Consider the following 13,391-nt stretch of genomic DNA (forward strand, 5'->3'; position numbering starts at 1 on the left):
AACTGGAATAATTTTGGCAGTCAGTTTTAGACATGTGACGATGATCTGCCTACGATTAGATAATTAGTTTACGTAGTTAAAAGCTAAATCAGTACCCGCCTCACTGACCTTGAATCTGTTGCCAATAAAAAACAAACAAACAAAAAAAGCCACCAAACCCACTGAAATGTAGAACAGGCATTTTTTAATTTGAAATAAAATGAGAAGGATTTCACAAAAGGTGAGCAGATGTTACAACATTTTCCCACCCGGCATTTTGACTAAACAGTATGCTTCTACGTTTGATTTAAAAAAGGCTAAGACACATACCATCATTTAAACTTATAAAACTGAGATTTCACCCTGTTATTTTACAAACACCTCCGTACAAGACACTTCTAATGGGGGGAGAAAAAAAATTTAAAGTCAAGTGAAGCGGAGTAGCATGTGCATAAAGGACATCGAGTCGAGTGCCTGGTATTCTACAGCTATTTATCAAAAAACAGGAGGCGGGGGTAGTGTTCTGGGGTCTGGGGAATGTAAATGGAGGACAGGGAAGATGGTGGGATGAGGGCGCATGACAAAGAGTCCAAAATCTGAACTAAGAGCGGGAACGGGAGCGAGACCGAGACTGGGAGCGGGATTTGGAGCGGGACTCTGAACGGGAGGCGGATCGGGAGTGGGAGCGAGCTTTGGCGGGGGAGGGGGAGCAGGATTTGGACTTTGATTTAGACCTGGCTCTGAATTTGGATTCAGTGGGTGAGCGTGAACGGGAGCGAGAGCCCCTCTCGGGCTCGCCGCCTTCGTCGTCACTCTTCGGCGGCTCGTGGCCCGCTGAGCCAGATTTCCTGGAGCGATCCTTAATTCCTGATCGGGAGCGAGACCTGGAGCGGGATCTGGAGCGGGAATCCTCCTTCTTGCCCTTCTTACCTTCTTTCTTGCTCTTTTTGCTCTTGGGGCTGCGACTCCTGCTGCGATCCTTGTTCTTCTGAGCACCGTTGCTGCGCTCTTCTTCTTCCTTCTTGTTCTTGCCCTTATTCTTCTTGCTGCGAGATCGGCTGCGGGAGCGTGAAGCCGGTCTGCGGACAGAACCAGATAGAAGAACTTAGTGTCATTTAAGTTCTTACTGTGCCCAACTTTCTCATTAATGTTAAAAATGATGACTACAAGGCAGTTCAAATACAGGAGTTGTCTGGTAGAGAGAGACACTAAAGACCATGTAACTGCTTCCATCAACCTAGTCCACGGTCACAAAATACAGGCTGAGGCAAAACAGCAGCTGTGAATATTAGGCTACTACTTGCCGTCACTGGCTGTGTGCTACGTGCGTACGAGCATAAGCACCTGTGCACTTCTGTGGCCTTGTTAACATTTATTTATAGAAACATCGGCTCTCATCTTACTGCTTAGTGAATGCCAATATCTCTATGTGGTTTTTAAGAGGTGAGCTGAGAGGCTTAAAGGTGGTAAGCCCTGTGTGTTACTGTGCAGTGGCTTTTAGGAGACAGGACACATGTTTTGGTCTCTGCGATCTGCGTGGAAACACGCACGTATATCTTTTCAGTTTCAGGTTAGTTTGCTTTGAGTGTCTACTGACAGCTCATTTCACTGTGGAGACACCATGTGGTTAGAGCTGGGATTCCTCACCTGGAGTGGGAGCGGCTGCGACTGCTGCTCTCACTGTGGCTGCGGCTCTTGCGAGACCTGCGGCTCCTGGAGCGGGACCTGAGGAAAACAGGCAATTAGCAACAGTCAAACCTCCTGCAGGCCAACTGCTGTGGTGAATGTTCAGAGGCTTTATTGGTTGCTAGACGAGCTTCTCTGTATGCTCCTTACTCCTGCATATGAATCACTGTTTAAAACCATCATTCTGTAATGCACAGCTGAACATCCTCATGCACACTTGCTATATTTAGAAACATCAACATGCAATCAGGTGGACGAGTATATAATTACAGTGACGTGTCTCACCTGGAACGACTGCGGCTGCGAGAGTAAGAGCGCTTGCGCTTGGCTCCAGGGCGGTCCTCGATGAGGCGGATCTTTCTGCCGTTCACTTCTGTGCCGTCGAGCTTCTCCAGAGCCCTCTTCATGTCAGAGTAGAGCCTGAACTCGATCACTCCCTCATTCCTGCGGCCCTTGTGGGTGTCGGCGTAAGTCACCTCCCCCGCCTGCCTCATGTAGTCCTTTAGAGAAATGAAAACACAAACTGTAAACTGAAAGTGGTGATTTATTTGAGATACTCAGAAGAAAAATCTAAGATATGGGGGGTAAAGGTGCAGCCTGCACTGTAGTCATCTACCGTCCTATTGCTTCAAACTGTATTGGAAATACAACATCCATCAATCTTGTAACACTGGTGACAATTCTTATAATATACTTCTAAATTTAAAGAACTGGACTGCAGATCAGCAGTCAGAACCAGTCACAGATATTTTTTGTGTAATACCTATTGACTCTGGGCATTACCTAAACAGAAACTGTACATACCTTCAAGTCCTGCCAGCTGCAACGGCTAGAAAGATTCTCAACAATGAGCCGATAATCTGTCCTTATCGGTGGACCATATCTGTCTCTTCCCCAGCGTCCATATCCACCTTTAAAGGCAACAAGGAAAAGGCAGATAAAATGAGGACCATAAAGAAACAGAGATGGTGCATTTACACTAAACTCCAAGCTACATGCTAAAAACATATGTCAATATTCATTTGGGAAAGGGAAACAAAGAAGGGGAAAAGCAAAGGTGAAAAGAGACTTAGGAAAAAAAAAATCATTAAATCCTTTAAAAAAAATCTAATTATTTCTTTCTACAAATCGAAATTTTTAAAAACCTAAACCTATATAACAAAACGATAGCTTAATGAATTTTGGTAAAAAAAATTTCAATAGGCCTATTTTCTAAATAAGAAAGAAAGTCAAAAACATAACTGATCGAGGAAGTACTTACGGTGAACTAAAGCAAGTTTCTAAGCTATCCTATCTAAAAACATTTCACTGTTACAAAACATGTTCTTTTTTTTCAGGCACCTATAAGAGCTGAACCCACATCTGTTCCTAACCCCATGGCATCCTCACCACCCGGCCTGGGCCTAATGGGAAAAGCGGTCTTCATTCACAATGGCTCCCTTTTTTGGTCTGCCCAGGGGCCCAGAATGGTCAAACCACACTCTTGGAAAGGGGGGACACCATGGCCAGCAATAGGGGCAGGCAGTCAGCAAAGGACTCTTTCAATTAAAACATTGAGGTTCTTTGTTAAATCTTTACCTTTAAATCGACAATCATTTTATATAAAATAAAAAACGGAATAAGACATCAATAGATTACAAGATACTTGACAAATAGTTATCTTACATATTCAAATTCAGACATTTATATCCTTTCCATCAGTAAGCCATTTCCCCATCACAGATTCACATGTAACACTTCCAATCCATCATATGGAAATCCATAGATTTGTCATTGGTGGCTCTGATGCACACAAATTTAATCACATTATGCACTGATAAGGAAATCTCCTCCCACGCTTGTTGTTCAGTTGGTAAAAAAGCCGTTAAGTGCTGTAGTGAGCGGTGCTCATACACTGCTGACCGGTTTGCAAGACAATATGAAAACAACCCCATCAAGAAAGAGAGACACACCCATATGGTAAACAGGCCATTGAAAACTTGGGGGGCTTGTTGAGACCAGGATAGCAAAACCTGATGAAATTAACATGGAGGGTGAATGAGTGTGTGTGGCTCAAGGACAATCAAAAACAAATGAGAACAATTCATTTAAAGATGTGCACATTAACATCCCGACAGGAGGACAGATTCTGTTCAGACACCAGGAACGGAGATCAGGTACCAGGTACTGGGCGATACTGACCAAAACTACAATTTACCTCATGTCTTATTACCAATAAAGGGACCATATGTGTGGCCTGGTTCCAGACCCCTCAGTCACTACCCACATCAGAAATTCAGCTGATATAGCGGATATAAATTAAATGCACATCAGCCACCAAGGACACCTTAAATTTTGCCCCTTTTTGTTCCCTGTAATAAACAAAATCCCTCATCAATGACATTATTCATGGTAAATAAATACAATACTCTACTGAAGACTTACTTCTTCCACCATAGCCTCCATCACGACGGGGTCCCTTGGTGTGTTCCACAATGACCCTTTCGCCACACAGCTCCTTGCCGTTCAAGTCATACACAGCATCGTCTGCGTCGCGGGGCTCATCAAATTCAACAAACCCGTACCTTCATGAAAGAAGAGAACATGTTAACGCAGTGTTACAACAAAGGATTGTGATAATGTGCATGATCAAGAATACTGCAGAGGTCACTGGTGAAACACACCCCCTTCAGCACACGCACCAACACAACAGCCAGGAAGGTCTAATGCTGGCCCTGGCAAATAGCCTAATAAAGGTGTTCTTAAGCAGTGTGTCCCCGTTTCAAATGTGAACAGGTGATTCTTGAATAATGTACAGATCTCATTCACAAGGGAGGCTTCGGAAGAGGAAACATGTAACCTTCCAAGCAGATTAATCTGTTGGGAAAAATTAACGCAAAATGGATAATATTAATATTGCCAGACTGATAATGATACCACGAGAGTATCAGTACAGTTTCAAACAAGCATTTTCAAGCTAAGATCTGTGGCGTTTCAAATGTTGATAATTTCCTCTTTGCCTCCCACATCGTGAGCATATTTTGGTTTCGGGTTGGTAGTCAGACAAAACATGATGCTTGAATGTTCCTTCTAGGGTCTTGAGAGTGGTACTGGGCCTTTTCCCCCAAATTCTGACAATTATTTAACCAAACGATTAACGGTGAAGATGGTTAGGCCAACCGGCAATTTTAACAACTATTTACAGGAACTACGCGTGATTCAGACCAGCTCCAGCATGAGGTTACCTCTAACGTTACATTACAGGCAGACGCTAACCGGTGGACCGTTTTCACGGGAAGGCCATGCTAACGCTAACCTAAAACTCTTTTCGTAACGCCCATTTACAAATAGATGTGCACGTTTCTAGTACAAAATACATTCAATATAAGGTTGCACCACGGATGTGCCTGAATTTGCACTTGTTTAGCTAGCCGTTTGATCGTACACACCGCCGCCTTTGACATTGCCACGTCTAACATTAGCTTGCTAACGTTACTTAGCTAAGCACGGTCGATGTAGCCCAAGCTTTACACCAACGCTAGTATTTCTTTTAGTACTGTATCGAGAAAACTAGCATTTACGCAAAAACCAGACCTAGCCGTAGCTTACTTTCGACGGTTTTTATTTGTAAATTTCAAGCATACCTGCTAAGCTAGCATTAGCAGGCCGTGGCCGCCGCAACAAACAAGGCCCAGACTGCAAGTGCGGCCTGTGAAGACGTTAGCTCCAACGACAATCGACAAAGAGCATCAACGTTACCCATTTTTCAGGTCGACTTCGAGTATTTTCCCGTAGCCTTTGAAGAACCTCTCCACGTCCTTTTCTCTGGCTCTGTAGCTCAACCTTCCGATGTACACTCTCGACATCTTTTCAACTTGAGTGCGTTACCGAAATGCGCGATCCGACCAGAACAGACGGAAGAGCAGACAGAGGAGGCGCGCGGATGTACGGAGACATGCACACGCTCCTTTGATACGATAGGCCGCGGCTACAGGGGGAGTGTCTTAACCTTTAATGGCTCTACGCCCTGAGTTTAGTCTCTCGGGTAGTCCCATTATTTCCAGGCAATCGACTGCTTCAGGTCCACAGTTACATTAAATGCAGTACAGCAGAAAGCTGGAATGAGCGACTGGCATTTTTGCACAATGTGTGACTTTTCTTTGCATCCTGCTTTGAAATTTATTTAAACTGAATGATGGATTGCTCATGAAAAAAATGCCTTATCGATCAGTTAATCGATTAATAGTGTTCCACGTGGAGTATGCAGTGTGGTCTTTAAATGTTAAAACCTGTCCGTCCCGGATTTTCTGCTCCATCGCTTCCCCCATAAGCCGCGGTGGGCGGGGCTAACAAAGACACACACAAGTATCTTTACAAACACACCGCTGCTCTCCTGTGTGGCGGTTATATTTGTTTTAAGGCCACCATTTTTACCACAAATATACCTACAAAGTTTTAATATTCCTTCTTGGAGTGAGTTCAACCTGTTGCTCAAGCGTTAAAGTGCCGGCAACTTTTTTGTTCAATGGGTTGAAGAGTTTTAAATCGCTTTTCAGGGGGAAATAACGGTACACGACGTTAGCCGAATGTTAGCTTCCCAGCAACAGGTCGGTCGGTCGGTCAGCGTCAGTTAACGGCGGAAACGGTAATGGAGCGCGCGACTTTTTCAAAGTACTCCTGGGTCGATTTCGTCTTCTCCGTGATCGGAGTGTGCACCTTCTTGGTTGACTGGGGCTCCGACGTGTGGGTTGCCGTCGAGTTTTACAGCCGGGGGAACTTTTTCTGGTTCGGGGTGCTGGTCGTCCTCATGGTCCTGTCGTCTGTCGTGGTCCAGATGTTCAGCTGGTTCTGGCTCAAGTATGACCGAGAGCTGCCGGGGTTCAGTGCGCAGACCGGCGGAGGAACCGTGCTCTTCGGGGACAAAGTGAAGCTCTCCTGCCTGTTACATGTGCTGCAGCTGGGCTTCCTTTGCAGGTAGACAAAAAACTATGTAAATGTTATCAAACCTGTTGTATCGTTGAAATAATGAAACTTAAACCATGCAGCTAATCACTTTATTGTTTATTAAGTGCTAATTAGCTAATTGGATGTATTAACGGTAGCCTGACTGATGATGATTTCTTAATATGTGGAAAGTGTTTCAACAGGTCACAACGGCTAACCTGATGCTGCAGGAGTCTTTCTCTCTGTGCATATTTATTAAAAAAACTGGATATGTGTGCAGAGTTGTACAGTCAAGCAGGTCGGCAACAGCATCTGACAGGAGCTGTGAGACATTTATGACCATGAGCATAAGTGTCAGGTGTGGCAACGAGTTAATCCGGGTTCTCAGAAGAGAAATGAATGCATAAAATGCACAAATAATGAGTTAATGAGGTATGAAAAGCTCAAAATATGGGTGAGTCCGTGCTGTTTAACACACTTAATGCATCATGACAGACTGCTTCTTGTCAGGTAACAGCCATCCTCTGACATATTCATGCATGCAGGCACATCTCCGCCATACGTCAAGGCTTCAGGGTTTGGTGGAGGAAACAGGAAGGGTCCGAGTATGCCGTTTACCTGACACACGACCTCAGCATGCTCCGGCTCATCGAGACGTTCTGTGAGAGCGCTCCTCAGCTCATCCTGATGATCTATGTCATGCTGCGCACAAACAAAGCCAGGACCGTTCAGTGTGAGTTCTCTTTCATGTGACTTTCTTCCACCACACAATAAAAGCAAACAGCTGGCCATTGTGTTTTATAGTAAGCACAATTGAGATTGTAAAAGCACACTCCATCGGTGTTATGTTAACTCAATGCAAACCACAATTGTGTGCTGTGTACACTTCCTTTTTGGTTGCCACACTGATGTTTTGACTCCTGCGTTCGCAGTTGTGAGCATCGCTGCATCGACCACTTCCATCGCCTGGATGGTGGTGGATTACCACCGCTCCCTGCGCTCCTTCCTCCCAGACAAGGCCAAGCAGGGCTGGGGTTCCTCTTTAATCTACTTCCTGTGGAACCTGCTGCTAATCGCCCCCCGTGTGGCAGCCCTCGCCCTCTTCGCCTCTGTCCTGCCCGGGTACATCGCCGCCCACTTCCTGATGCTGTGGTTCGTCTTTGTGTTGTGGGCCTGGCGACAGAGGACAGACTTCATGGACAGCGTTGCTGGGGAGTGGCTCTACCGGGCCACCGTGGGGCTCATTTGGTATTTCAGCTGGTTTAATGTAGCAGAGGGTCGGACCCAAGGCAGGAGCATCATTTACCATTCCCTCATCACCACTGACATGGGAATCCTGCTGGTGACGTGGTGGTGTTACAGGGACCCTGTCCAGAGTGAGCCGTACGCCCTCGCTCTGCTCATCACGCTACCTTTCGCCTACCTCCTGGGTTTGCTCTTCAAAGCTGTCTACTACTGCTGCTTCCACCCCAAGCTGTGGAGACCCCCGGTGAGGGACCCAGGACTGCCCGACGATCTGCCCGACGCAGAAGTGTCCTTCAGAGACTTTTCCATCCAGGACGGTACCCTGTCGTCCCAGCTTCTCAACAAACGGATGGCCTGCCACGCCACTCATTTTTACTCCGGACAAGGAGTCATGAGGAGCACTGATAGCACAAACAGAGCGGACTCGTCACGCCTGTGATGTCTGACTTTGTGTCAACCTCGTACAACTGATAAATGTTACCTTCTGTTGCCATGATTGACTCAAACAGTCACCTGTTTGTGTGATTCATCACCTGATGCTCCACATAGTGGGCAGTATGGATGAAGTCATTTTCACATCAGTACATTCATTGCAATATAGCACATTTTTGAAAAGACACTTCACAGTTCATGTCACCTTATAGTGTGAACATTTCCATTTTTCTCAATTCTACTTGAAAATAGGGCAGTTTTAGTTGAGTTAGTTAAGTGTTTTATTTGTTGCGTTTTCTACAAAGCAGACTGTATTGTGCCATCTACATGAGTGGGAGACAGCTTTTTTTTCCTGTACATGCTACGTGATCATATGTGTTTGTTGTCACTGTCATGTTTCCTTGTATTTCCAAATACAAACTGTCAGGAAATACTGTCAGGGATACGCGGTATAGAAAATGGATGGATGGATAACATACTGAATAGTAATAACAATTATCCTGATGAAGTTTTGATTTGTGAGGTTTGTACATGCAAACACGGGCTGTCTGAACGTGTATGTGGTGTTTTTGTTACAGCTGCTGCTACTGGGACCTGCTGAAGGACTTTGAATGTAGATTTGACCATAAGCTCTCCTTTTATCATTTCTGTGTTCTGTTACTGTGTTAAAGCTGTTACAAGGTGTGATGTGGAGCTGGTTCTAATTATTATTAATGGTGTAAAATAAGCCAAATGCTAATTCTTCATATGTAAAACACTTGTTGGTACAACGGATGTCGTCACTGTAGCTTCAGGAGTCAAGCAGGTACAAACCCCTGTGGTCCTTTCGCTTGCTCATCCACTGTTTGTTTAGCCTGTGTCAGACGCCTCTGTTTACTTTAGTATGGGAGCTCTGTTCTCTCTGTGTGGTGAATAAAACAGTGCTACATTATTATTCCAGACAGCATGCTTTCTTTAAGTCTTTTCAGGCGTCCTAGAAGTTCTCTGAAGTTTAGTTTTATGTTTCTTTTCACATGCCAAACCTCTTCCTGCTCATCTCTGCAGAATGTTGATGAAAACGTTGTGGATTCACGTCTTGGCCATGTTCTGCTGAAACCAAAAGTCAAGGTCGCTGCTGGTTGTTAATCTTTTACCTCATTTGCCATGTGCAATCATTAAAGTGGTAACTTGTATCATCTGTTTTAACTTGTGTGTTTCTGTCGCGTACACACCTGATGACGCAGACTATAAACTGTCTGATTTGTTTACATTTTTTACAGTGACATTACTTGATTAAACAATGAAAATACTACACAGCCTAATTGTTAAAGTGGCAGCCTTCACTGTGTGTGTTACGTGTGTAAACTGCCAGTCATCATTTTGCTACAGTACGCCTTTAAGATGTCAAGTCATCCTGAAGGAGGGTCCCTTTGTAGGAGGAGTTACACAGCATTTGAATACTGAACCTTGTGCTCTTTGCTTACTTTCAGTTGTCTTTCAAACTCTCTGAAGTTAGCGGGGGATGTGTTAACAGCTCTGTCCTGAGGTATGCCGCTGCACCAGTCGCAGGCATTTCAGTGGGATATGTGAGAGTTTCAGTCTGACAAGCAGAATGGGTGTGTTCAAGTACTCCCCGGTGGATTTCCTCTTCATGTGCATGGGTCTGCTGTTCTTGCTGCTCGACATCGGGCTGGACATATGGGCTGCTGTGACTTTCTACCAGGAAAAGGCCTACGTGAGGCTCTCTGTCTTGCTGCTCTTCCTCCTGGGCTCGTCCGTTCTCGTCCAGGCCTTCAGCTGGCTCTGGTACAGCTACGAGGGCTTCAAGAGGCAGACGGTGGTTGAGAAATGGCTGAGCCGGGGCCAGCTCTTGGTGCTCCATGTGCTGCAGCTGGGAATCTACATCAGGTTGTGTGAGCCTTGAATACTCTAATAATCATAGTGTTTTCAAAGTGTCTTTTCCTCTGCCGTACTGGAAACAGCTGGAATGAATGCAGGCGACTAAAAAATGTGCCGCTCCACCCTCATTTCCACTCACCTGCTCATGAAGATCCATTTACGGGAATTGCAAAATAATGTGAATATAACAACTGGGCGGCACTATGATCCTGCACTGTGGCCTGCATCCAGCCTTGGGTGGTGTGTGTGTGTGTGTGTGTGTGTGTGTGTGTGTGGTGTATTGTTTTGACGTGCAGTGAATCTGAAACTAATAGCAAACAATAGAAGAAAACACAGCATTAAGTCATCTTGTTCTATGAATTACATCATCGGTTTCATTTCCTGTGACCATGGTGGCTGACAGGATATTTTGTTATGCCTCCACGCCGGCGATGGCTGTTATGTTTTTAGGTTGTCTGTCCATGAAGTGCGTCAGGAAGACTTGGAGGGGATTTCCTCAAATTTGGCACAAAAGTCCACTTGGACTGAAGGGTGAACTGGTCAAAGGTCACAGTGACCACACGCAACATGTTTTTGGCCTTAACTTAGGAATCCATGAACTCATTATGACTCATTATGTGTGAAATTATAAGTTTCACACAGATGTCTCATTGGATAAAATGAGGTAGTGGTATTTTATGTCCAAAAGGTCAAAGATCAGCTTCACTGTGACATCGTAACATTCTCTAAAAACACTTTTCTGGCCATAACTCAGAAGCAGAAGGGCAGATTGTGACCATATTTTACATTTCGTGAGATACTGAATTGCTGCTGATGTCGGCTTGAACATGTGTGTGAAGTTTTACAGTTTGCAGCTTCTTTGCAGCAGTTTCCATATTTGAAGCCCTGTAATCCCCCATAAGATGATTGGTTCTGCTGATATTGAGCTTCATTCACTGGAACGCCTTCACTGCATGCATATGATATGAGTCTTGTTAATATAGATGCATATTTGTGTCTACAGTGATTCAAGTTGGTAGAAACATGAGTCATACCACAGTTTCCTCCTTTAAGGTAGATAATCTGATCATCTGTGCTGGGCTGGTTTTCATGTGTGACACCTGTGTGACTGATCAGCTTACAGTGGTTACAGTCGTTTTAACTGCGTTTTCTCGATCCCTCATCTGTTTCCTCTCAGGCACGCCGGCGTCGTGGAGATCTCTTTACGCAGCTTCTTCTCAAGGCTGCCGGATCCCACGGACTTTGCCGTGTTCCTGAGCCACGATCTCAGCATGCTGCGGCTCATAGAGACGTTTTCAGAGAGCTCCCCTCAGCTCGTCCTCATGGTCACCATCATCCTACAGCGGGGCCAGCTGGATCCCGTGACAGGTGCAGTATGTTACCACAGGGCTCAAGAGCTATTGAATAATGAAAGGGCCAGCTTGGATCCTGATAGGATCATTTGAAATTTTACACTTTGGAGTTCATAAATGACCTCCTGAAGACATAATGTAATAAAAAGTATTTCAGCGTTATATTATTATAATGTACTGTAGTATTTGAACAGCATGGTATTGTATTATATGTATTTTTTCCAGTTTTGAGATCTCTGAGATTTACAACAAAACCCACTGGAGGTGAATTCAGTGCTGTGGATCTCAAAGCTGTTTGTTATGCAGACACAATATCACAGGTTTTCTGGGTAATAAGAGGTGGGAGAAGTCCCCTCAGACGGGTCACTAATAGCACAGAAATAAGGAACGAAATGACCTGATTGTTATGTCACAACGGATTGACCCTGATTCCTTGAAATGATGCAACATCCTCCTCAACGTAAGTTACTAATCTCTGTGGTTTGCAGAAGCTGTGGAGTGGCACACTTCATCATAGTGAAAGTAGACTCAAAGCGCTCAGACAGTTCTGTAAATGCATTAAATGGCTTCTCTCTCTCTCTCCTCCTCAGTGCTGAAGGCCGTCGGCTCGGCCTCGGCCATCGCCTTCAGTGTCACCATGTACCACCGCGCCCTGCGCTCCTTCCTGCCCGAAAAGAAGCAGCAGCCGCTGACCTCCTCGGTGGTCTACTTTCTCTGGAACCTGCTCCTCATCTCGTCTCGCCTCGCCGCCCTCGCCCTGTTCGCCTCCGTGCTGCCCTGCTTCATCTTCGCCCACTTCTTTTGCTCCTGGGTGGTTTTGTTGTTCTTCGTCTGGCGATCCCAGACCGCCTTAATGGACAGCGTCGGTGGGGAATGGCTTTACCGAGCCACCGTGGGCCTCATCTGGTATTTCGACTGGTTCAATGTGGTGGAGGGGCGGACGAGGTACAGGACTCTGCTCTATCATGGCTACATCCTGGCTGATATCTCCCTCCTCTGCGGTTTGTGGTGCTGGCAGATGAGCACTGAACCGCCTTACTTTGAAATTTCACACCTGTCTGCTGTAATCGTTGCCATCAGCGTTGTTGCAGTTTATATCCTTGGGCTCTTTTTCAAAATGATTTATTATAAGTGCTTCCATCCAAACCTTTCCAAAGAGGAGCTGAAAGGGGACACAGGTGAAAGGCCTCTAACTGGACAGGGACCGACCACGAGAACGGACAATGAGGATGACATGGACGAGGAAGCTTTATGCAGTGGCCCTCAGCTCAGGAGTGGGGGCGCAGGCGAAGACGTTGTAGATCGCGGCTGGCACAGCCCGCCAGCACCCCACGCCGAACGCTGCAATAAGAGAATGAGGAAGCTGGCCGAGAACTTCTACTCCTGACCGGCATCACTTGACATCCACCAGACGTGGAGGTCAGACTGAGTCATGCACAGCCTCAGTGCAGCAGCCTGATTAATGAGGATCATGAGGACTGTGACCTCTCATTGACCACAGGTGTAACCTCGCCAGAGACCAGTTTTAGGTTCAAGTCTCATAAACACTTTCCTCACGGTATTATCGGTCTGCCGCTGCTGGGGACCAAAGCACGCAAAGCCGCCAGTCATTATTGAACCTGCTTTCCTTTTGAAGGATGAGTACATGATACTAGATGTGTACTGAAATACCTTTATGTTCATTGAAGAACTTTGTGGTCCGTGTAATTGTTCCTCCTGCACATACTATATATATATATATATATATATATATATATATATATATATATATATATATATATATATATATATATATATATATATATATATATATATATTAGAATTCTTTTAAATATTTATACTTGATATACCTTCAATATTATATAACTTTTTTTACAGTAATAAATGATGAAAAGA

General features: G+C 45.1%; 3 protein-coding genes across 4 annotated transcripts; 2 read left to right on the plus strand and 1 right to left on the minus strand.

The window, feature by feature from the left end:
• Positions 1–167: 167 nt before the first annotated feature.
• On the minus strand, positions 168–5,623 carry srsf4 (serine and arginine rich splicing factor 4). Of its 2 annotated transcripts, XM_070984273.1 has the most exons (6): positions 5,404–5,623; positions 4,090–4,229; positions 2,470–2,576; positions 1,951–2,165; positions 1,627–1,704; positions 168–1,058 (listed from the first exon to the last, which is right to left on the minus strand). In XM_070984273.1, the coding sequence occupies exons 1-6, from the start codon at positions 5,508–5,510 to the stop codon at positions 581–583; spliced, it is 1,125 nt and encodes a 374-aa protein (XP_070840374.1). In that variant the 5' UTR covers positions 5,511–5,623; the 3' UTR covers positions 168–580. The 2 variants fall into 2 exon arrangements, with proteins under 2 accessions (XP_070840374.1, XP_070840375.1); XM_070984274.1 differs by lacking the exons at positions 4,090–4,229; positions 5,404–5,623 and adding an exon at positions 3,007–3,230.
• A 415-nt stretch (positions 5,624–6,038) lies between these two features.
• LOC139346051 (XK-related protein 8-like) lies at positions 6,039–8,350 on the plus strand. The gene is made up of 3 exons (XM_070984956.1): positions 6,039–6,618; positions 7,134–7,321; positions 7,521–8,350. The coding sequence occupies exons 1-3, from the start codon at positions 6,293–6,295 to the stop codon at positions 8,270–8,272; spliced, it is 1,266 nt and encodes a 421-aa protein (XP_070841057.1). The 5' UTR covers positions 6,039–6,292; the 3' UTR covers positions 8,273–8,350.
• A 1,421-nt stretch (positions 8,351–9,771) lies between these two features.
• On the plus strand, positions 9,772–13,062 carry LOC139346153 (XK-related protein 8-like). Its single transcript, XM_070985084.1, has 3 exons — positions 9,772–10,152; positions 11,321–11,511; positions 12,086–13,062. The coding sequence occupies exons 1-3, from the start codon at positions 9,857–9,859 to the stop codon at positions 12,880–12,882; spliced, it is 1,284 nt and encodes a 427-aa protein (XP_070841185.1). The 5' UTR covers positions 9,772–9,856; the 3' UTR covers positions 12,883–13,062.
• Positions 13,063–13,391: the final 329 nt, after the last annotated feature.

Source organism: Chaetodon trifascialis, chromosome 17 (genome assembly GCF_039877785.1).
Source record: "Chaetodon trifascialis isolate fChaTrf1 chromosome 17, fChaTrf1.hap1, whole genome shotgun sequence".
Taxonomy (NCBI): Eukaryota; Metazoa; Chordata; class Actinopteri; order Chaetodontiformes; family Chaetodontidae; genus Chaetodon; species Chaetodon trifascialis.